Below are 24,921 nucleotides of genomic sequence, written 5' to 3' on the forward strand. Positions count from 1 at the left end.
ATAGCAGAGGAAAGGAGGCCAGCTATGTGATTTATTGAGTTATGATCATTGCCTATCATTTCCTTCTTCTTCAACTTACTGAAATGGTAGGCTTTATCTGTGTAAGGTCAGTTTATTTTTAATACAAGTACATGGTCTTGAAATTTCCCGTAGTTTGGCTCCACTTTCTTTGAAATCTTTAATTTTGGCGCCAACAACATTGTACTTCACATTAAATCCCCATTTTGGAAGTAGGAGCTGCATCCCCTTTGCAAACATGAAAGAGGAAGAAAGAGTAAAGGAATATAGCAATTATCTAGAGACATGCAGCAGATGTAGAAGATAATGGAAATTTTCACTCTTCTCATGACCCTTAGCTTTTGTTTTCACAGTCAGATTCCATAAAAATTAATAAAGTATGCAGTAGAAAAATTAGTTTAAATATAACAATGGTTAGTCACTAGTATAGCTTGAAATTGTCATGTCAAGTAATTAGTTTGTTTTGCTGTGTAGAATCCTGTGGAAAAATGTGCAGTTTTAATTTACATGCATGGAGAGAGGTCCTTTTTGAAAGAATTATGTCTCCTTAAAATTGCCCATGATCTTTTTTCATAATGAAACCTGTGATAATATTCTTCCTTATTGTTGACTTTAAAAAATAACAGCATAGAAGGATGACTAGCTAAATTCTAGGAAAATCGTCAATACAAATATAAGTTTCTCTGGAGCTCTCTCATTTCTAATTAATTAAACTGTACTGGAGAATTTGTGAAATTTGTGAAATTTGTTTCTAGAAAAAAAAAAAAGGAAGAAAATAGTGCAGTTGAAAGCTGAGGGGAGAGTAATAAGGGTCTTTTTTTTAAAAAATTAAAAGATTGTTTATAGAATTCAGTGATTCCAGAAGTAATGCTACACCTGCCATAGTTTTTACACATGGACATGTTCTAAAGAAGGATTTTGCAGTAGTAGATTTACCCTTCTGTTTCCAACTATAGGTGATTCACAAAGGTTTTAGAAACCTTTGTGACTGAGTTGCTGACTTTCATTTACTTTCAGATAATGCATTCATATGCTATGAATGCAGCGGGTTTTATCCTGGAATTGCAGGATCATTAGCATAAATTATATCAGAATTTTAAATATCGTAGAAGAGTTAGAGTAGTTTCAGGACAGGCACCTGTTGCTGTAGTCAGTTATGTAATATGCTGTATTTAGTCAGGGAAATTGATCTGGTAGGTTCAGAAGAATACTTTGTTTCATTAACCTGTCACTGAGTGCCACACTTTGTGGTGGCCTCTTATTGGACTGTTCATTGAGTGCTATAGATGTTAACCTGTTTTTAAAGAAAAGTCGAGGATCAAGCTAAGCTTCCTAAGTAACTGGTTTCTAGTTATTACTCATTAATACAAGGAAAGAATAAACTTAATCAAGCGGTAGCTGTTCCATTGCTCTTGCTTTACCCATCACCAATTAATAATCCCCAGAAAATGCAAAAATGCTGCCTCGAAGTAGGAGAGGTGGAAAGTCTTTATGGCATAAAAAAAGGAGTCTTAAGATGTTAGGAGATGATTAATGTGTTTGGAATGAATGCAGGAATAGAGGAGGATGTTGCAGCCTTGGTTTGGTAGCTGTCCTTGCTGTGAACAATTCCACGTACCTTCTTTACCACAGTCTGAAAGAAGGAATATTCACTATGAAATTGGTACAATCCTGGCACACAGAAGGCAGGTGCTACTTTCTGTCAGATAGGCTTTGTGCTGGAAGAAGTGTTTTTATCAGGGAAGGGTTAGGCAGCATGATTATTTGGCCTGCCTCCCTGTTAGCTTCACAGTGTGGCCTCACAGAGAACTGGTGTGAGCAGCTTGCTGAGGTTAAGCAGCTGTCTTACTCCACACAGCTGTGCTGTGAAAACTGAAATGGGTGTGATGGCACAAGAGCAGTGTGAGCTTCTGTGTCAAAGTGCTTGTCAAGTGTCCATGAACTCTGGACAAGGAAGGATGTCAAGGTATCTTTATAAGCAGGATTTGGCTGCTATTTTGACTGTTTTTCAGCTGGACTTAAATAGTGGATAACTAAGAAGTAACCAGTGGGAAACTAGCCTCGGTAGAAAGATTCATTCAGAATCCCATAAGACATTATCTAGGGCACATTACCCTCTTGTGTGGACTTTTGCAGTACTAAGGGCCTTGCAAACTCAAAGGCCTCTGTTTACAAGAGCAGCCTGTAGCAGATCTTTGTCACCACGTTAAATACTTGCAAAGTTGCAAAGTATTAAAAATTATCTCTTTCACCTCTATATGGGGAAGAAAGTGATTTAACTAACCGTCTTTACAGACTAAAATATTGTAATTTCTTTGTATATTCTATGTGGGCAGATTTGTGAAAACAGTGAAGAAGTAAATGTTGTCTTTTTCATTAATCCAGAATATCTCAAACATACACATTTTGTACTTCAACTTGCACAACTGCCATGGTGTCAATTTATCTTTGCAATCTTCTAGAATGTTTTTGCATTTGCTTTGTTTCTGCTTTCAGTCAGTGACTGAGAAGGCTTATCATTTATAAGCCGGCTAAATAAGGAGAAGATGAAAAGCACCTTTTTAGTATTCTTGTACTTGAGAAATACTTTGGTTAGCCACCTGCAAAAACAGTGGCATTCCAAGCAGTTTTCATAAACTACGTCCTTCCAAGGGGCATGCTATAGTTAATAAATGTGCTGTAATTGTATGGGTGTGTATATAACTTAGTATTGATACAAAAAGTTAAGAATTGGAGTAGTGTTTCATTGGAGCATTCAGATAATAACAAAAAGTATAGCCAAAATCTTGAGGTAAGATTTTAAATTGTTCTATAAGAAACTAAGTTTTGTAGTCAGGGCTTAAGAGTTAGCAAGCCTAGGCCAGGCCAATTATTCTACAGTGTCTTGATTTAATGTTTGTTTTGTTCTGTTTTTAATGCAAACATAGTTAAAAGTATGTTGATTTAAAAATACTCCTTGTATTAGGTTGAAGATATGAAGACAGTTTGAAATTGTGATGGTTCCCTGTATTGCAAGAGTCCCAAAGTTTTGTTGATCTTTTATTAAACCAAGTTAAGCAGTTGCATGGGTGATGAGCTTGGGGTTTAAAGAGTTTCTTTGTGTTTTGGCTGCTGCAGTGGGTTAATAGTTGTCAGTGTAACAGCAAAATCTAGGAAACTGTTTTAGGATACGGTGACGGCATGATGTGTCACTTTTAAGTACCGGTCCATGTCATGGATGAAGGTGGTAATTTTGGTTTAATTTTTCTCCTGTTGAAGCTGATTTGGTTCACCATGGTGAAGCAGCAGCTCATTGTGTGCTGAAGTGAGCTACAGCTTCTGTTTTAGAGATACAGGCCAGTTACACAGAGTTGTGACACAGGTCACTGCAGCCATCTGAATTGTTTCTCTGTGTGTGTGCTAAAAATGGAAGAGGTTGGAAAATGTTTTCATCTGAAAATGTCTGAGTTTTTTTTTTTAATACCAGTGTATATAAAATTTAATATGAAATTGTAAGAATACATGTTGGACGTGGTAATACACCACATTTTTTTCATTTTTTTCTGGAAATCAGCAGAGATTTCTTCTGTTGAATAAATGCTAATTTAAAAACCAAATGAAAGCCTCTACAACAGGAGTTACATCAGTAGCAGTTTTTCTTCAGTAAATGAAAAGGTTTGGTGTAATGAAGGATCATTAATACCTTGTACTACATCTGCACATACAGCTTTTGTTTAATAAACATTCTACAATCAAATATGCTCCTTAGGTGAAATACCTGTGTGCCAATTTACTCAATGTACTGCTAATAGGTGAAAATTAATATCAGTATTGCATGTTAATTACCTTCTAGTATCTGTGCAAGTACAGTGTGGTGTGCATGACATCTAGTAACCATTTAATTGGCATTTCTTTAAAATTCAGGGTTTATATTTTTTAGTTCTTGTAATGGAAAAATGATTTTGCTGTTTGCCACAATTAGATGTTGTATTTAAATATACTGTTAAGATGCAGTTTCATGGTTAAAAACAAGTCTACTGTTGCCAGAGAGGAATGAACGCATTCATGTTTTCTTCCATCCCACACTAACACCTGTGCTCTTTCATGAGCAGCTAAATTTGGCTGAAAAGGTTTTTAAGCACCCTAGCCTAGTCAGTCTTCTGTTGTGAATGACTTTCCCACACTAGGGAAGCAGCAGGAACACATGATTAACAAGGATGAAGAGAACCTAATTGCTCCTTTAAGCACAGACCCCACATAAGCCAGTACTCTGAGCAGTGTCTTTGCAGCCAATGCGAGCCAGCATGATGGCTTATCTTTATCCCTTCTTTGCAGCGGATCCTGCCGCTTCTCAGCCTCTCTTTCAGCTGAGTAACTAATCTAACTCAGTTTAGAATGCTGGCAGGCTGGAGAATTGATTAATCTCATAGGAAAACTCTTGGGCACTAGACTTGATGCAAGATAAATAGTTCATGTGCATGTGGGAATATTGGACCAAGGAAAATGGGAAGTTCTCTTTCCACTAAAGTAATGAGAAGCTGTTTCGATCAACTTATTCCATCTTGTAGAATCACTCCCTTAGTTTCTATTTTTCATTAAAATGATTTTATGGCAAGAGTGTGGTGAAAGTTTCAGGAAATTTAACTGCCTTTTGGCAGTGTTGTGGTACATTGTTTCTTGTCGGTGTTTTGAAGCTGATACTTGGTTGGAGTATTACAGCAGCCTTGATGAGAAAACAGATGTAACTGGAGCTAGATACTGATTTTTTGAATGAAGGACCTTTACTACACAAACTCTTTTCAGTAGTTAGAGCCTCAGATTCTTAACACTCCTAAAGCAAATACTTTGATCTTTGTCCTAAGAATTTGATGGTAAGTCATATGTATTTTAAAAAAAGGTACTGAAAACCAGTTTGTTTTTTTTTTTTTAAATGTACCATGGGTATGTTTAAATATGTCTCAAATTAGTTTTGCTTGAGGTCCCTTGTGTCCTGTTGTAAATGCAGACTTTACCTATGTGGCTGTGCATTGTGAAAGTAATGTATTGCAGACCCAGAGCCAGCAGCCAGCTCATTTAGTTTCTTAAACATTTGTTGTTCTTGCTTTTTTAAAAGTGAACTGTGGTGGGGTAGATTTAAATATGAAGTGTAACACAGCTGAATTTGCTAATTTGTTGAGACATGGGGAAAAGTTATATTGTTAGCATTTTTTTCCCAGAAAAATAAGTTCCTGGAAGTTGTGGGTAATGTATATAGGAAGGGGGTGTTCTTGGGAAGAATAGGTAAAGGGAATTGTTGCACTTTCATATTACCTTCCTCTGTAACAGCTTTTACTAGTAATCTTGTCTTTTATTTCTTAGTGTGGTCCTGACAAGCTTCTTCTGGTGTCAATAACAGACCTTTTACCATGAGCAATTCTACTCCAACTACAGGTATACGTTAAAAAAAAAAAAAAAAAAATCAAAGTTCTTCAAATGTTCTTTTTCTGCATTTTTTTCCCCCCTTTGTTGTGTGTGTGTGTATTGAGGAAGATGCAGTAAGTGTATGTTTACCTGTAGTTTTAGATCAGACAATAAGTTGGAAGTGAGAGAAAGCTGGCTACTGCTTTTGTTAGTAATACTTCCAGCATTAGGTGTACATGGAGTGTTAATGACCAGTGGTTGCATGAATTAACTTTATGTCAATAAAATAAATTAACTAAATCATGACATGGACAATTGCCTGTCAGCACTGGTTTCCAAATAGTTTATTTTATATCAGAGCAAAGGACAGAGCACATCATCTTTTGGTAAGTGTCTAAGACTTGCTATATTTTCAGTGGCAAAGAATGAAGAGTGTGAGGAGCTAACTCGAAGATTTTTCTTTTTGATTTCTTTGACCTGCACATGTCAGGTTGCTGACATGTATATACAATATACTGCTGCTGATTAATTCAATGTGATGTCCGAATATTTCTGCTTGGCTTGAAATAACATTATCTTATAGCTCAGCAGTGTAAGAGTTGAAATATATATTATTAATTAACACTGCAATGACTGATCCTTCACAGTGCATCCAAGGTGTCTAAATGCTGTAGAGGTTTTTGGGATATATTACTAGCATTAATAATAATATAAATCTAAAATTTAATGTAATTGCTATTGAAATGCATTGTTTTACCTAATACAGCTGCTTCAGCTGCAGCAGTTTCTTGTTATGTTTGGGGTTTTGGGGTTTTTTTGGTCTGGTAGGTAACATATCTAAAATGTGTACTTCTCTACCTCAGGCTACTCAGGGAATACATTTGTACCAGTCATGAATTGCGATTGTAATAAACTTCCCTTTGTACATCAGGAACCAATTTTCACTTTGTTCATAAGGCTTCTTTTGGTCTGTCTGAAAGCATTTTTACTTCTACTCAATTGAGTAAAGTACTACTCCTGTAGTACAATACAGGATAGTGATCACCTTTGGCATGCTTTAAAGAATTGTTGAATCAATTTTGAAATTTAGATGCTGGAAGATACAGATGGTTATCACTCTGCATCAAAATTAGTATCAAACCACAGCTGAAGAAGTAAGTATGGTTTAAAAAGCTATGATGTTTTGTGTTTGAGATGTACCTAAAGTTTTGCAAGAAAAGAAGCACTTCAGCAGTTTGCCACTTAGCTCCATTTTGTCACCTCTGACAATGTGTCAGAACCCAGAAGATACTGCTTCTTCAAGAGTCTTTCATATTAAACGAAAGGCAAAATTCATAGTAGGCTTCATTTCCTGCTTTCTTTATTCAAGCATTCTTTGACTTAGTATAAGTGAGGGACATCTTGTCCATTTTGAACCTGAAAAGTAACAAAATAGGTTGTTAGAGCTTACTAGTAATATGTCCTGTTGTGGCTTGGTACCAATACGTATTTAATATGGTCATGTTTGTCTTAAAGTTCACATTTTTCAGAACGCATATGAGCACATGAAGCCATGAAAAATTTCTTGATGGAAAAATCAATGCAGAGCAGACCTCTCAGTTTTGCAAGTGGGAGAATTGTTAAGTATGGTATGGTTGGGGCTTTGATCATCCAGCTTGAAATTATGCAGGCTTTTAGTAAAAAGACCCTCTGTAAACATCCTTATGCTGAATAACTTGCTTGAACCAGTTCTCAGATTGTATAAGAAATCTATACCAAAATCTGAAACTTCTTACAAAACTCATACAGAAATTTCTTCCCAATCTTTTGTGTTTCTCCCTGGAAGGCTGGATGCAACACATTAGGTATTGAAGCTGTTTCTCTTGCCTCCATTGCAACTGCTTCTAGAACAATATACTTGTTCCAGATGTGGTGTTCTGCTTAAAAGTACTCAAGGATATTGAGTAATATTCTTTAAATGCAGTCATTGGTCACTTACCAGTCACTTACAGGATCCAAACAGGCATATGTTAAAAAAAACAAAACACTCTGGCAGTGTATCAACATCGGAGACTTAAGAGTTTGTATGTATTTCATGCTGTCTTTTTCAAAGACTTTTTAAAACTTAAAATCATTTGGAACAGCAGGCTTTCTTTAATAAAGTAAAAACAAACCCCAAACCTTGAGTTAGCAATTCAATCACAGAAAGATAATGTATTACCTGCCAGTTATGTCTTTCCCCTCTTCTGTGCAACTAACATTTTATAAATATCTTGTGTAGGCATTTGGGGAGAAGTTACTGGCCTCCCTCTAAAAAAACCAAAACAACAGAAAACCAAAACCAAATCTCCAGAAAATAAACAAATAAGTCCAAAGCAAAGCCAAACATATCCTACCCTTCCCTTGCTATCAAGATTTGGAATAGTTGATGATGTCTTCTTACACTGTGCCTTTGTTAGATGTGAAATATAATTTCTTAAGGTTCAAAGAACTATACTTAAGTCAATGTCATTGCTGAGGCAACAGTTTCTCTCCTTTAGGTTCTGATATTTACACTGTGCAATGAGTTTGTCTTGTATGCTTGTCTGTCTCCCTCCCTAAAATATTTTAGATAATGAGAAGAAGAAGAGTAAAGGAAACAAATCGCCATGTTCCCCTTCGCGTGTCCTTCATATTCGTCAAATTCCAAGTGGTGTTACTGGAGCAGAAGTTGTTTCATTAGGTCTCCCTTTTGGCAAAGTAACCAATCTCTTGATGCTACGAGGAAAAGGACAGGTATGTAGTTTTCAATGTTTCAATAACAAGAGCAAGACTGAAGATGTGGTTCATGTTTTGATAATTTTGATCTTGTGCTTGAGTGAAATGATTGCAACAATGTCTAAATATTTAATTGAAAGCAGGACATTTTCATATTTTTAAATGTGAAAGGATGTTTTGAAATTTATTTTAAGATTTTAATTTGCTTTTGGATTAAATAATGAACTAGAAATTTGTTAATAATATTGCTAACTGTTATTTCCACTTTAAAGGAGAACATATAGATGATGAATCACTGCATTGCCACTATTGATGACATATGTCTTCAAAGAGACTGCCTGCTTAAGTTACTAACATGCACGCTAATTTTTTGACATCTGTTTAATCTTATTAGATGTGGAAGAGTAGTTTGTATCATGAAGAAACACAGAAATCCTAAAAATAATAAGCATTCACTCAAAAAATTGTCTTGAGCACTGAGCAGGATCAATACAATGCATAAACTGATGGATGTTTAATGTCCCAACTTTTTCTATCAGTATGCATATTAGCTATCTAGGTAATAGTGCTTGGTTTCAGGAGTTTAAAAAATTGATTAGCAGTGTGGTTCTTTCAGCAGCATTGCTTTCCCATATGTCATACTTACTCCATCTCTTCTTAAATGACACAGTGTACTTACAATGTCAAACTCTCTAAGAAAACCCACAATTTGAATAAAGCATGCAAACACAAATGCATTCTAATGCTGAGCAAATCAGTGTTGTACTTTCACATAATCTTTTCCGAGTGAGAGTGGAATTGGGAAAAAATTATGTTTTTTCCTATCTTATAAACAAAACCAGCATTGAAATCAGCTGTGTATTGGTTTCAGGCATTTTTGGAAATGGCTTCTGTAGATGCTGCTGTTTCTATGGTGAACTACTACACTCCTGCCCCACCTCATCTCCACAATCAGCCAGTTTATATTCAGTATTCCAATTACAAGGAACTTCGGACTAACAATCAACATCATCAGGCTGTAAGTACAGTATTTCCATTTAATAGGATATAACTGTGTGAGTTGTGTACTGTTTTTTTACTAGGGCAAAGTTAATTTTCCATGTATCAGCTTGAGACAGAAACTATTAATCTTGTGACACAAAGTATTAATATCTTCTGCTTCTTACGTTGCCCTGCCAGTGAGATGGAAGAAGATGAGAAGGGTTTCAGCTAGGACAGTTGATTGCAACTGATCCAAGGGATGTCCCATGCCATATGGTGTTGGGCTCAGCATTGAAAGCTGGGGGAAGGACAAAGAATGAGGGATGTTTAGAATTGTGGCCTTTTTCTTTCCAAGTAATTGTTACACTTGATGAAATTCCTACTTTCTTGGAAATGTTTAAACACCTCTCTCCCAATGGGGAAGGTGCTTAAACACCTTGTTTTGCTGTACTTGCACATGCAGCTATTGCTTTGTCTGTTCAGCTGTCTGTGACTGAACACATGAGTTTTCTCACATCCACTCTTCCAATTCCCTCTCTCATTGTGCTAAGGGAAAGTGACTGAGCAGTTGTGTGGCACTTTGCTGCATACCGGGGTTAAACCACGGCACTAGTAAATAAACAGGCTACTCTTCTCTATGCCAGTAGACAAATTCTGATATATATACTTTCAGTAACTTCTTACAGACAGGGACTTCTCAGTATCTGTAAAATTATTGTGGAGGAGTTCAAGTTCAAAAGTAGTTCATCATGATCATGAAACCAAGTGAATGTGGCAGGAGGACTGCTTGTATGAACAAGAAGCTCCTGACTGGGCTTAAACATAAAAGAGACAGAAAAGCTGGAATCATGAACGGGTACCCAGGAGGATTATAGAGCATTATCTGAACATGCAGGGATATGTTGGAAAAGTTAAAGGCCATGTGGAGTTGTCTCTGATGAGAGATGTGAAAAGCAGCAAGTTTGGTTCCTTGAATTGTATGAGCAGTAGAAATAAGATTATTATTATTATTATTTTTAAAATATGTAGGCCTGCTGCTGAATGGGGCAGGGACAAAAGAGATGGAAAAGGCTGATGAATTACTGAGCGCCTTCTTGGCAGCCTGTAGTGGTTAAGACTTGCCCTTGGTATTATCAAGCATTTGAGAGCAGTGGAAAAGTCATGATGAAGGAAGTAGAGAAGAATCATATTAGAGAACATTTAAACTTATTGGATAAACAAAAAGTCTATGGCCCTAGTGAAATACAATTTTGAATGCTGAGGGAGCAGATTGTTGTCATTGTAATGCCAGTGTACAATCTTGAAAATGTCTTGGTAGTTGGAAAAAGTTGCTGAGGCTGAGAAAAAAAAAGAAAATCCTTTCTTCTCCTATCTTAAGGAAGGATAACTAGGAAGATCAGAAAAAAGATCTGGGGAACCACTCTTTGATCAGCCTTACTTTGTTCCCTGGGTAAGGAGTGGAGCAACGCATTTTGGAAACTATCTGCATTCTAAGGAAAAGAAAGTGGTTAGTCATAGTCAAGCAAAGGTTTTTAAAAGGATGTAACGTCTAATCAGTGTGATGGCCTTTTATGGTGAGATGACTGGATTGGTAGGTGAGACAAGAGGATATTGTTTATCTTGACTTTGGCAAGACTTGCAGTGTTGTTTCCAATAATATCCCAATAGATGAACTGATGCAGTCCAGTTAAGTGAACTGTGGGGTGATTTGAAAGGCTAAAATGTGTCATAAAGCTGGGGTCCAGTCACTGCAGAGCAGAGTACCCAAGTACCCAAGGGGTTAACGATGGATTTTGGATTCCTGGATGAATTTCACTTGACCTCCCGTTTAGATATACAAGTTACACACTGTGATGTGTGTATCATGATTTTTTTTTTTCCTGTAAGAATATTCACAGTAGTGATTTGGGCATAAATCATTCATTTGTGCTGACACAAAAGTCACTGAAGTCTTGCAAGCTTGTCAGTCTGGTAAATATTATTTGTCTCTTTCCTCATCTAAGATTGCTGAATCAGTGTGTTGTTTGCAAAACAAAATAAATAACATGATTTTTGTTTTAAGGATGTGGTTTGCATAACAGCCTCGGGAAAAGTATATGTGTATTTGCAAATAAGACTCCTTGGGTCTCTTTCTGAGTATTTCCAACTTGATACGTGGCACTTGCTTTCTTCTATAATAACATTGTCAACTTTTAAAAATAAGCTGTTTGTCACGTATATTTGAGTTTTATCTAAATTTTAAAGAGACCCTAGTAGAGCATCTGAATATTATTACTGTCCCTAGGCTGAGATATGAAGTACAGATTATTTTGCAGGTATATATTTTTCTGAAACTAGGTAATATGTGCCATGTGCCCTGTTTAATCTATCTTCCAAAGAAATAGTGTAGCTGAGACATGACTTCAGGTCTCTCCACAGTTCTGCTACTCAAAGGAGGTATGAAGATCTCTTTTGGTAAAAGGCCAAGAAAAACAAGTTAAGAGACTTGTGTAATCACAGAAGTATAGTTTGAGAAGTGAGATTTGAACCTATTTTTGTGGTTGATGGCTTTGCTCTGAAAGAAGAGTAGGATGTGCACCTTTAAGCTTATCCCCATCAAACCCGAAGAGAATTAAATCCTAGTAAAGCAGAGCAAATAGTTTTTGGTATGCTGACTGGTTGTTAATCTATCGCAAAATTACAATGTTGTCATCAATAATATTGCTGGAAAAATGTCTAGAATTACAATAGCTTAATGAATCAAAGAAAAATTGTGCCTTTAGGACATTAGAAAATAGTAGCAGTTTAACAAAAAAAACCTGCAGTTCTGTGAATTACACTTACTAGTTGGAGGAGCATGGAAAGTAAGAGTTATGATTTATTTATTATTGTGGGATTTGAATCAATAATATCAAGGAAGCATGTTTTTTTTAAGGTTTATGGTTTTTTGTGTTTTCTGTCCTTTTCATTTAGGAGGACTTTGTTTTAGTATGAATAATTTGTATGTAAAATAATTGCGCTCTCTGCTATGACTTAATTTCAGAGATCTCAAGCTGCATTGCAAGGTGTGAATGCTGTGCAGCATGGAAACCTGGGTATCACAAGTGCTCTTGCTGCTGAAGGTGGGGTCCTTCCGAGTCATGGTTCTGTTCTTCGAATCGTTGTTGAAAATGTTTTTTACCCTGTCACTTTAGACATCCTGTATCAGGTAATGAGGATTGCTTAAAAAAAACACACAATCAGTTCCAGTGTTGCTACTGTAAATCCATTAATTTGTTCTCCTAAGTGTCTGTGGTTCCTGAATGTTCTGAGTGAGGACTACCTCTTTAAAATAATTTCCCTGAATTCAGGGATCTAGATTTGAAATAGTTCTATGTAAATGAAATTTAGATTGAGGGCTTCGGTACGCAGATTTTCATGTGGTCTCATTTAGTTCCTTGCAGTGGAAGCAGCAATAAACTTGAACTGTTAATTCTGCTTTCATGATGAGCTAATGAAATATTGAATGTTATGAACTTGTGAATCCATATTTTAGCACTTTCTGCTGAGTAATCTTTGTAGTTTGCTTTATATTTAGGGTTTTATATTCGGTTTTATAGCTCTGTGCAAGTGATGTAATATGCAAATTGCTAGGACAAATATTTTTGATTGTTCATCTTCAGAATGGCATTTGACTGCCTCTGAAAGCTTAGAATAATGGTAGGCTGTAGTTATGAAAGACATTACTGTAACTTCTGCTAGGTGTTTGGGCTATGCTGTTGAAAGCTCTAAATTTAAAAATAATAATTTTGAGACCACTTCTTTGTGTCCAAAATATTTGTTGCTATTTTACAAATATTGCAAAGTTTTTCATACTCGAAGCTTTTGTAATTAGTAGTAATTTCTGCAGTAAAAACCATGCCCCATGGTTAATAGTTTCTTAAATAATACTATTTAGAATTACTGGGGTGATTTTGTAGGAACCTGCATTCCTGAAAGAGTCTTTTCCTGCTCTGCTAAGATCTCAATAATAGTTGTTTATAGCAACACTCTGTTTTTCCTCTTACCTCCTAAAATTTTCTGTTCCTCTGTATCTCCTCACCATGATACTGTACAGATTAGTTGTCACTTGGATGTAGCAATTTGCCTGATCTAAACCTTTGTATATGTCTCTGAGTGTTGCTAACTCATTACTGAACCTGTGCAAATACTATGTCAGTTGCTTAAGATTGTTATTTATTATTGCATTCAGAATAACCTCAGAACAAGCTCCTGTGGTTATGGGAGCTGTACTGTTCTAAGAATGCAACAGCAAAGAGGAAATTTATATTAATTTACTTTCAGTGCAGCACAACTATATTTTCAGTGTTTGAATTATTCTCACTCAACTACTTTTCCAATATGTCTTGAAAATTTATCAATATTTGAAAAGGGATCTTATTTGAAGTTCTTAATAGGGGACAGTCTCCTCTAATTTAAGCATCATGTTGTGTCCAATAGCTAAAATCTAAATTTTACTTTGTGTGGTAAGGTTAATGGAAATGAGTATTTTCATTAACAAGTATAGCATCTTCTGGAACATTAGTAGGCAAGCTGTTATCCCATACTTGGATTGTATTTTGTAAGTTGTCTTTCTTGTCAAGAAATGAACTTTTTTTACCATAATTCGCCTTAAAATATTTATCATAAGAAGCTGAAAATTCAGTGTTATCTTTGCAGTAACAAAATTGATATATACGGTGTGTTTAGGTTTAAAATCAAACAGGAAGGAGTACATTAAATTTCATTATGTTAAAAAAGTACTAAGTTTTCTGGATAAACGTGGAAAAGCATATGATGAGAAACTGTAATTAAGCATTTCTTAAGAGGAATTGCTTTATGAACAGGAACTCAAAGACTAATTTTAAATTGCTGGGAAAAGGTTTCTGTTCTGTTTTCTATGGCTAAATGATGATTTCAGCATTAAAATCTTGATTCTGAGAGATGGAAAAACTGGGTACAAAGAGTTGGGACATGAGTCTTGTACTGTTGATTCTAGGCCTAAGAGGCTGGCAAGAGATGCTTATACTTATATATGGCCATTCTTTCCATTGCAGGTTTAGTATTTCTCAGGGTTTTCTGTTTTCCTGACTTTGCATTGATTCTTAACAGTTTGTTTGAAAGCAAATACTATTTCTCAAACTCACCTTTCCTCTTTGACTGTCAGTTTGGACTCCTTTTTCCTACATATGTCCTACCTTTAATTTTGTTGTCACTCTTTGTGGCTTTGCTTTTGTATAGACGCCTTCATGTAATGCACACTCCCATTTTGAATGTATGTATATTTAAATTTAGCCTTTAAAAGTATTTCTGCAATGCTTATATTTGCAATTAATTAAGTACCATTTGATTATAAAGTATAGGCGTAGGTTCAAATCTAGGTCTTTATCTTGCTTCTTTCCTCTCTGTTTTCTTGTTTAGGCAGTGGGTCTTAATAAGCACATCAACTATTTAAGTTGTATTTTTGTTCAAGAGATCTGCAGAATTTGTCTTACATACAGAACATAAAGGTGGATACCTTAAAATGCAGTTTGCAGTTCCCATCTCAGCTGACTTCCAGTAACAAGGAGTAATATTGATAGAAATAGACAGATACATCAGGTCAGCAGGTGGCTCTGTGGTGTTTTTGAATAAATTTTAAGGTTTTTGACCATGGGATAGTCTATTCTGCACCTGTTCCACTGACACTTGATGTGATGCAGAGGGGGAAAAGTGTTCTAGTGTAGGAGCTAGTGGGGCTTATTGTCTGAGCTTTAAACTAGCTTGGAACTGGGAAGGGGAATGTGTATGACCTTGAGAACAGGAGGCTGGAGAGCAGCACTGTGGAAAGGACCTGCACATCCTGGTCAATGGCAAGTTGAATATGAGTCAGCAGTGTTCAAGGTCTGCAGGGAAAGCCTTATGCGGAGTGGCTGACGTCACTTGGTCTGTTAAGCCTGGAGGAGACTGAGGGAGACCTCATTGCAGTTACAGCTTCCTCAGAGGAGAAGTGGGAGGAGCAGGTACTGGTCTCTTCAGTGTTGTGACCCGTGACAGGATTTGAGGAAATGGCATGAAGCTGAGTTAGGGACATTTAAGTCTGACTGGAAAAGGTTTTTTACCCAGAGGGTGTTGGGCTCTGGAGCAGGCTCTGCAGAGAAGTGATCACAGCATCAAGCCTGACAGAGTTCCAGAAACCTTTGGACAATGCTCTAAGGCATATGGTGTGACTCTTGGGGTGTCCTGTGCAGAGCTGGAATTTTGATGATTGATTGATGATCCTTGTGGATTCCTTCCAACTCAGAATGGTCTGTGATTCTATGACTTGTGAAGTCCATTTCTGAAACCTCAACTCTTGATTCATTATCCACAATTTATCTGCAGACACTGGACAAATGAGTGTTTGGACTCCCCTTCCCTGTTCTTAGTTGATTAGACATTGCTAATTGTTTAAGGAAATGTTTATCCTTCTTTCTCATTTTTGTATCCTTTCTTTAATTATTTTTTTACCTGAAATGAAATTTTGAGTTGATACAATTTTTGTTCAGGTCTCACAACAGAAATAGTTTTCAGAAATTTATTTGGAATATTAAATGCTAGTTTTTAGTGTGCATGAATTATTCACTGCTTCTTAAAGCCCATGTTTTTTCCCTAACAGATTTTCTCTAAATTTGGCTTTGTCTTGAAGATTGTCATGTTCCATAAGAACAATCAATTTCAAGTTCTGCTCCAATTTGCTGATGCAACGAATGCATATCATGCCAAAATGGTGAGTACAGTGTATTCAACTTGATTTTGTTTGTTTATTTTTTTGTTGGGTGGTTTTCCCTGCTTAGTGGCAGGGGAACCGTTAGGAATATTTTGTGTTTGTCTGTTAACCTTGTGATTTCTCATCATTCTAATACTCTTGTTGCACATGAATAACTTGGACATCAAGGACAGCACTTTATCTACTCAACTAACAAACAAATGTATAGCACATCACTCCAGGACCTGCATGACTCTATCAAAATGAAAATCATTGATATATTCCCCTCTCAGTCTTCTCAAGGCTGAGCAAGCCCAGTTCCCTTAGCTTTTACTTGTGAAAGAGGTGCTCCAATTGCTTAATCATCTTTGTAGGTCAACACTGGACCCATTGAGTTCAGGAGGGCTCCATGTCTTTTTTGGGCTAACGAGCCCACAGCTGAACACAGCACTCCAAATGTGGCCTCAGCAGTGCTAAGTAGAGGAGAGGATCACTTCCCTTGACCTGCTGGCAATGCTCATTATAATGCATCCCAGCATGACATGGCCTTCTCAGCCACAAGCACAGATTCCTGGCTCACAGGCAGCTTGTGGTCTACCAGGACCCCCTGCTCCTTCCCTATAGAGCTGCTTTCCAGCACATTTGGCCCCAGGCTTTGCTCTGCATTTGCCTTTGCTGAATTTCAGAAGGTTCCTCTCTGCCCATCTCTCCAGCCTGTTGAGGCCCTTCTGAAGGGCTGCAGAGCCCTCTGGGGTATGGGCCACTCCTCCCAGCTTTGTGTTGTCAGTGAAATTGCTGAGCAGGCCTCTGCCCCTTCACCCAAGTCCAAGTCCAACTAAACCCAAGTTTTAGTTCTCATACAAAGGGAGCAGTTGATAATGAATAGCCAGATGTGTAGAAAAGCCTTAGCAATCTTTTCATGACACCTGTGATTCAAGTCAGAGAGAGGCAGGCTGGAGACCTTTTCAGACCATTGGTCAGGTCAGCAGATGGGAGCCTCTGTTTGCTGCAGCAGGGTGCCACCCACAACGATTATGCACCACTTCTGGATGTACTTGGACACAGGATCTGTCTGCTTTGTTGTTTCACTACAAGTCATGCCCAGGTCTGGGGACTTGTATTGGAGAAGACCCTCTAGGTCATGGAGTCCAGTGATAAAACTAATGCTGCCAAGTTAATTTCTAAACCATGTCCTGAAGCACAACATCTGCACATTTTTAAAATACCTCCAAGGATGGTGACTCCACCACTTGCCTGTTCCAATGCCAATAACCCTTTTGATGAAGAAGTTTTTCATAATATCCAGTCTAAACTCCCCATTCAGAACTGGAGCCCATTTCCTCTTGTCATGCTGCTTGTTACATGGGTGAAGAGACCAACCCCCTGTGTTGCTACAGCTTCCTTTCAGTCAATTGTAGAAAGCAGTAAGGTCTCTCCTGAACATCCTTTTCTTCAGGGCAGACAACCCCAGCTCCCTCCAGCACTTCTCACAGTTCTCATGCTTCAGATCCTTTGTTAGAGTCCCTCATGTAAGGGTCAGTTCATGCAGTCAAAATTTCCAAATTAGTATTCCTATTACCATTTGATATTGTGTGTTGAGTGGGAGAAGTAAGATTAGAAACATAGGAAGTCACATAAGGCTTAAAGCTATGTTTTGTCCAATTTGCACAAGGTGATATAATACTTACTAGTGTACTACACTAGAACTCTACACAGGATGTTTAGGTTAGCAAAATGGCAGCATAATTGTCTATTTAGTGTTTAAAAAGTGGGCTTAATACCAGAAGGTGAGTTACTGTTTGGATACAATTTCGAGGTAAAAACTCGTATAATGGTGGAATGGTTTGGATTGGAAACAACCTTTAAAGGTCATCCAGTCCAATCCCCTGGAGTGAGCAGGGTCACCTTCAACTAGATCAGGTTGCTCAGAGTCCTGTTCAAAGGGCATCAGCCTCTTCTCAGGGTAACCTGTGCCAATGTTCCATCACAGTCATTGTAAAAAACTTCTATATAGCTATTCCAAATCAACCCTCCCAGTTTGAAACCATTACCCCTTGTCCTATACCAACCTGCTCTACTAAAAGATCTGTCCTGATCTTTCTTATAGGCCACCTTCAAGTGGTGAAAGCTGCAATAATAATATAAACTTGTAGTGGTGGCTGCCATGATGTGTTTTATCTCTGAAAATGTAATTATTTTTCTTCAGTCTCTGGATGGCCATAGTATCTACAGTGGGTGCTGCACTCTGCGTATTGATTTCTCCAAGTTAACCAACCTAACAGTGAAGTACAACAATGACAAAAGTAGAGATTTCACTCGTATTGACCTTCCTTTTGGTGATGGCCAACGAACCATAGAAACGTCCTTATCTACTCCCTTTGGTAAGAAACCTTCACTTCTAGTACTAAATACACACTGAAATCATAATTTTTATGTTGCATTTATGCTCTGGCTTCATATCAGGTTCATAGAAGGGTACATTTAGTGTATATTTTTGTTTGTTATGTCCAGTAAAATTTGTATGGAAAGCATGAAGTCCAAGACACGGTAAACAAATATCTGAAACAATAACATGAGGAATACTCGTGGACAAATTTAAAGTGTTGTAAAAAAGCTACAAAATAGTGCTAAAATGCTGTGAAATGGTATCATTGGTACAGGTAATGTAGTAAATATTGCATATCAGAATAACACTGGCTGCCTAAAGCTGCTTGGAAAGAAGTGTTTTAAAGGTATTAGTTCTTATTTGTTGATATTTGAGGATAATTGAGTGCTGCAAGAAACAATACTGTAAGAAAATCCAAAATTCTATACTTATTTATATATGTCTGTACTCATCTTCTAAAAAGAAATTTAAGAAATTTTCTTAAATTTTGGAAGACATTTTGTCATAGAGGAGACAGTTTCTGCTTGAAGTGACACTGGAGAAACACACACAATTTGAGTGATTTTAGCTATCTTTGTCTCTCTCTAATAACAACCATTAATAATAATACATAGCTAAGAACTGTCATAGCTGTTGTGTAGGTTCAAGTCCAATTGATTGGCAGAGTAAAAAGTGTGGGAGAATAATTTCCTATTTTCCTTTAACTTTCTGTAAAATTTGCAGCTAGGGCAAGTACTGGGTTTGGTTTGATTTTTTCTGGATAGTTGAGTTAGTTAGCTTAGATCAGAATAAGAAAGTGAGTTGCACTCACTACTTTCTTGATTTTTGTCTTTACTGCTCCCCTTAAATGCAGGTCTTGGATCTTTATGTAAAGGACAGTTGCCATTACAGTCTGGGGCAGAGGATGGTGGAATTTGCCAGACAGCATTATAGAAATGTGCTGTTACCAGTCTAATATATTCTAATGAATTAGACTTGCACTATTTGAAATGTCAATGGAAGGGAAAAGTACAGTTAGAGTAGTTTATTTCTGCACTTGCTTGTAGGGTAGAAATTACTATGCTTTTGGAACCAAAAAACCCAAAACAAATAGCAAAACCAAAATAATAGCTATGGATGGTGAGAGGTGTGCTTCCTAGCCTTTCTGTCAGTGGTGACAAGATGCACATATTGTCATTGGCATGTTCTGAGAGGCTTAGTTACAGAATACGAGGAAAAGATGTTCTAAGTCATGTGAGTACTTCCACTGCCTCTTATTACTAGTGGATGTAGTTTTGATGTAGAATTATAAGACCAAGCTGGTAACTTTCAGAATAATACATTTATTTTTTTTTATTGTGCACTTGAAGTTATCTTAATAGCAAAACTGAACTACTCTTGGAACTTGTTTTTCTTCTCTTTTTTCTTTAATCTTTCTTTTGCTTTTTGTGGAAGAGACTCTGTACTACAAACAAACAGATTTTGTGCATATTTTGCATTTAAAGAGTTCTTGCATCCAGTGAGCATTAACAGAAATACATGAATTAGATTGCTTAGAAAGCTAGGCTGAGAGTCATAAAGTGAATGAATTAAAAAAAAGAACAAAAAAAAGCAACAAAGAATTCCAGATCTTTCTGCATTAGCTCAGTTTGATATTTTTTACATTCCTGGTTTTGGTTATCAGGGTGCAGCATGCACGTCTTATTTGGCAGAATAAAAATTCTTGATCTATTTCTTTATTAATGTTTCCACTACCATTCTTGAACTGTGAATAAGTGATTAGTAACTATATTGCCAGAACTTGTCAGTATAATGCACTAGTGCATGTACTTCAAGAATGTATTTACTTGCTTTGGTGTGATGTGTTCAGTTTTTTTATATAAAAGACACTTTGTTGCCACAGATAAGAGAAGGTGTAATGTGATGTAGTGTTTGTGAATACTTGATCTGTGGTGTCTGTTCCATTTCTTTTTGTAATTAATAATAGATACTTATTTTGGTAATGTATTATCCCTATCAATAACCATTTGCTAGTAGCTCTATTTTAGTCAGTGGTATGGAGGTTTGAGTAGTAAAACAAACATATTGCCAAACTTGTAGAATGTGTTTTCTGATTATACATGCCCCATTTAAAAAAATTAAAATTTTGTGTGTCCTTACATATGAACGAATCCACAGCTCAGTCTTGTATCTAACTGCTTGCAAAACAGCTTTGTGTGCTATCCTGGGTAGCACTTAACTCCACATACTAGTATGGATATCACTGAGCTATCTTTGATGCTGGGATTCTCCATATGTTGCTATTCCAAATCTCGTTAGTGCTTATGATTTCCAGGGGAACTATAAAAACACTGGTTGGTTATGAAGTTACACAAACTGGGAAAGTACATCTCCTTAAAAAGTAGAATATATATACTTTATGCATTTCAGCAGCTAGTAAAATTCAGAACCTCATATTAGTTGTAGAAGTTTGTATTGTTTAGCTTATACTGATCTTAGTATTCAGGAGTTGTATCATATCATTGCAAAACATCTTTGACTGTATTTACTTGCAGAAATTTTATAGAATACATTTCCATTTGTGAATAGAAACCATTGAACACACTGTTCAACACTAATCTCTTCTGTGCTTTCCTATTCAAATGCCTCTAATTTACATTTTACTCTGACTTCAATTAGGGAGGAATGTTGAGGCTGACCAGAATATTTGCCTTCAAAAGTGCCTGAAAATTGCCTTTGTAAAACTTAGAATCGTAGATTTCACTGAGAGTTTTAACCCAAAAGTTTTGTAAACATCTCAAATCACAGATAAAGTCAAAATAGCAACACTGGTAGCTGATTCTGATTGCTGAAATCTCTTTTGTTTTCTAAATCTTTTTAAATTTGCTTAAAAAAAAAAATCTGTCTGTTCTCTCTAGCCACCCAAAATACCGTCTTTCCATCATATACAGGACCTCCTGGGTTTGCCCCAGCCTTAGGCTTTCCTCAGGGAGCAGGTAAGTTTGTTTTCTAAAAAGGTGGTGTTTGTAGTTATGGCTAGTGGCCCATCTGAATACATCTGTTCAGAGCCATTTGTTTTGAAATACAGCAATCAGAACACAGTATTTGAGTATTTGTAATTCTTTCTCATATACATACTCAATAAAATAAATTTCTGTAATAAAAATCATATACTGGTATAGTTTATTGTTCAATAAGCAAAGAACCTAAATGCCATGATAAAGATTATGTGCAAGAAAAGAAATTAAGCATTTGTTTTTCTCAGAATCATAAAACTGCTATGACATTCAAAGCAAATAAAGGGAAGGCTCCCTTTCTCTGCCGATTAAGTGAGAAATAGATAGATTTTTAGACTGTGACTTTTCCTTTCTAGCACAGGATAAACTTGTATGCTGAATTATTTTTCTCTTTTCTTGGGCTGCAATTTATGTCCCCTTCTGTTTGGATCTGCTTGTGTAGCTGACTGTTTCTTTTTTCTCTGAAAGGGAGAGCTTCTTGCTTTATTGGTCAGTAATAACTAAATTCCTTAAAAGCGTTTTTAAATTGAATACCGATGTTTTGCCAAATACAACCTGCTTGTATTTTTCTTTTTCTACTTTGAGATGTCAAGTGATGCTATTTATACCTTTCCAGGTCCTTCTGTTCTGCCTGTTCCTGGAGCACTTGGTCCTCTCACGGTCACCACATCAGCAGCACCTGGACACATGAATGTTCCTGGTGTTCCAGGAAACTCTGTTTTACTAGTCAGCAACCTCAACCCTGAAGTAAGTTTGATTAGTGGAACTGATGCGTGTCACCTTGTACCAACTTCCAGAATCCTTGCAAACTGACATTTGCTGAAGAAATAAGAGAAAATCTCTATGCTGATAATGTAAAAAACAGGACAGCTCTATACTTACTTTAGGCAGTTGGCAATATTGATGAGGTTTAAAAACTCCAGTCATCAGTGAAAAGCTTCCTAACACAATTTACTTTAGGAACCCTTTGTTAGCAGTGTAGTTAGTAATTAGAGAGGTCTGTGGTCAAATGTAAGCAATGTTTGAAGATGTAAACAATATATATACGATAATTTACTGATATCTCTGTTAGTATGACTCCTCTGTGTGCTGTTTCACCTGTAAAGAAGGCAAAGGATTTCTCCTTACATTGGTTAAAAAACAAGGAATTAAATGGAAAGGAGAGAACAGAAAAGGAAATAAAAGCATGCCAAATCAAGTACCTTTCTAAACATGTGTAAGATCTTTCGAGTTTTGCAACTTTTTTGAGATTGAAGAACACATTGTACACACAAAAGGTACATTATGCTATTGACATCACTCTATATTTATTTTTAAAAGTTAAAAAGTATCCATGTTCACTTTTCATAGTACCACATAGATGCTTTTTCATACGGTGGCAGTAAATTTACCAGAGACAACTTGGATAGTTATTTTTGTAGTGAAAATGACATAGGCTGGTCTATAATCTTACTCATGTTATTCAAACACTGATCAGTGCTTGATTAAAAGCAATATGCATCTTCTAAAAAAATTAAAATCAAGCTTTACCAAGGCCATGACTTATAAAACATTTCTTTTTGACTGTTGATAAGCAGTCCTATTGCAGTAATGTAAAATTCTTGTTACTTACATTCATTATATTTTGTTAACTAAAACTGTTAGGAGTTGTGGGCAAAATTGAAGTTACCTTCATATTCTGAGGTTTAAAATTCTGTTCACCAGTTTAAGTTACTGTTCTGTTTCTGTTTTCATACTAACAGCCAAATTCAGAGTAAGCATCAAAAATCCAGCTGTAGATAGGGCAGGTTTTTTTAGAGTTTTCAATTTATCAGTGAGTTTCTGATGATGGCTGTGGATGTGCTTTCCGCAGCTGACTATTTAAGATGATTTTTTGAATCTGAAAGGAGCATGTCTCTTAAGAATAAGCATATGTGAAGCATAGGTCAGAGCTCTTTTTAGGACACTGATGCTCTACGTAGTACTAATTGTGGCTAAGAATTCATGTAGAACTGTTGTTCCAAATGCTGTAATGCGTGATACAATATTGATGTATTAAGTAATGCTCAGCTTTTTAAAAGGATAAAAAATAAGAATGTCTACAGCATTAATTACTGGGAATATATTTCTTGGCAGTTCTGTAATACTTGTCCTTCAGTATTGGTTGTCTACCCTGTCACTCCTTTCTTCTGTATGGAAAATATGGTTGGCCTTAGTTCGTATTTCTCTCCTGTTACAGGGTTTCAGTGTGCATTTAAACATTCCTTCATGATTTTTAAATTGCCTGGTTTTGTCTTTTGGTCTCCCCCTGCACCCCCTTTATTTTTTTTAAGTAGAAATATTGCAGTCTCATTTGAATCATAAATTTATTTTTAAAAACACATATCTCCATCCTGAATTAAAATATTTGGGCCAGAAGCATAAACTCTTGATGAATTTAAATTTTACATTGTGGTTGTTCTCTACCACTAAATGCTGATGATAAATGGGTATGGCCTTACACTTAGGCTGCAATATCTTCTATTTTTGCGTCATTTAGGTATGTTTGCTACACATTTGAGAAGTTGAGAAGGAATAGGGCTAGCGAGTGAGTAGTGCTTCTGATACACAAGTATTTCTAGAACTCATTACTGACAAAACCTTTGCCTCTGTTGAAAAATTTTGACTGCATTAGATTGTAAATTATCTTCTTTGATACTTGGCACTCAAGAATTTAATTGAGGATCACTGAAGAAAAATAATTTCTTTCAATATTTAGCTTTCTGTTCACAGCTTCTAATCAAATACAATTTAAATACCACTTTCTATATGTTTCATACATAAACAGTTTAATTCTCTGTGTCTCCCTTTAGAATGTCATGGCCATATAGAGGGATGGGGACAAAATTGATGATGAAGCAAACACATTTTGAAGCAACTGGGTTTAGTTTTTTTGGTATTGTCTGTTTTTTACAAAATACAAAGGAGTTCTTTAATGCTTTATTTTTAATTCAACAAATGTCTTTCATTTTTTTTCAGGGAATGAGCTGCTAGCTTAGAAAGAATAAGGTCAAATAATGAAGTTACTTAAAAAATTAATAGCTTCTGCAGCATGACAGAATGAGTCTTGAGTGATGAAAATGCATGAACTGAACTGTTTGCTTGTTTACATATTTTACATGTGCATAGCAAATGTGTACTAACAAGAGTGCCATACACTGATTGTTGCAGGGAATGGCTTTTGGAGAGACAGGTTTTTGTATTAGTATGCAGTATCTCTTCCATTCTTTTTGTTTACCATGCACTTATGGAATAGCTGTCTTTATTTGCATGGCTTTAAAAATAATGTACTCATTTTATCATTTAAACAGGCCATCACACCTTATGGACTTTTCATCCTATTTGGTAAGACTCGTCAAATATGCCTTGACAAACCACAGGACTAGTGGTTCTTTTTATTTATCTGACCCATGCTGGTTAATTCAAACTCCATTGCTCTGTGCATGTCCAGGAAATGCACTGAGAGAATGCATTGGTTTTAAGGTCTCAGTAAGTTGAGTCAGGACTTAAAGCCAGAGATACCAAAATGGCAAAATAGTGTCAGAAGAATTTTGGTGTGTGGTCCAATTTGTTTACTATAAAAAATGGAAAATCAAAGTAAGATACAAAAACAGAGATTGCATCAGAGGAAATGCTGTACAGAATTGACTGGTGTGGTAGTTGCAGGGCACAGTGTTTGGCAG

The 24,921-nt window shown here is 36.3% G+C and overlaps 1 protein-coding gene across 4 annotated transcripts in view; it reads left to right on the forward strand.

Annotated features, from left to right (window-relative positions):
- The window catches only part of PTBP3 (polypyrimidine tract binding protein 3), a 73,647-nt gene that overhangs the window by 37,962 nt on the left and 10,764 nt on the right, over window positions 1-24,921 (forward strand). For 3 of the 4 annotated variants that reach the window (XM_088054070.1, XM_088054071.1, XM_014259518.2), the window contains 9 exons: window positions 5,356-5,427; window positions 7,988-8,151; window positions 9,005-9,151; window positions 12,137-12,301; window positions 15,749-15,859; window positions 18,045-18,219; window positions 21,122-21,199; window positions 21,837-21,967; window positions 24,550-24,583. In XM_088054070.1, the coding sequence (XP_087910196.1) occupies window positions 5,403-5,427; window positions 7,988-8,151; window positions 9,005-9,151; window positions 12,137-12,301; window positions 15,749-15,859; window positions 18,045-18,219; window positions 21,122-21,199; window positions 21,837-21,967; window positions 24,550-24,583 (1,030 nt within the window). In that variant the 5' untranslated portion in view covers window positions 5,356-5,402. The remainder of the gene's footprint in view (window positions 1-5,355; window positions 5,428-7,987; window positions 8,152-9,004; window positions 9,152-12,136; window positions 12,302-15,748; window positions 15,860-18,044; window positions 18,220-21,121; window positions 21,200-21,836; window positions 21,968-24,549; window positions 24,584-24,921) is intronic. The other variant, XM_014259519.2, reaches the window with a different exon arrangement.

The sequence above is a fragment of the Pseudopodoces humilis genome, chromosome 4 (assembly GCF_049639895.1).
Source record: "Pseudopodoces humilis isolate 2021_Gansu_Grassland_sample_001 chromosome 4, ASM4963989v1, whole genome shotgun sequence".
Lineage (NCBI taxonomy): Eukaryota > Metazoa > Chordata > Aves > Passeriformes > Paridae > Pseudopodoces > Pseudopodoces humilis.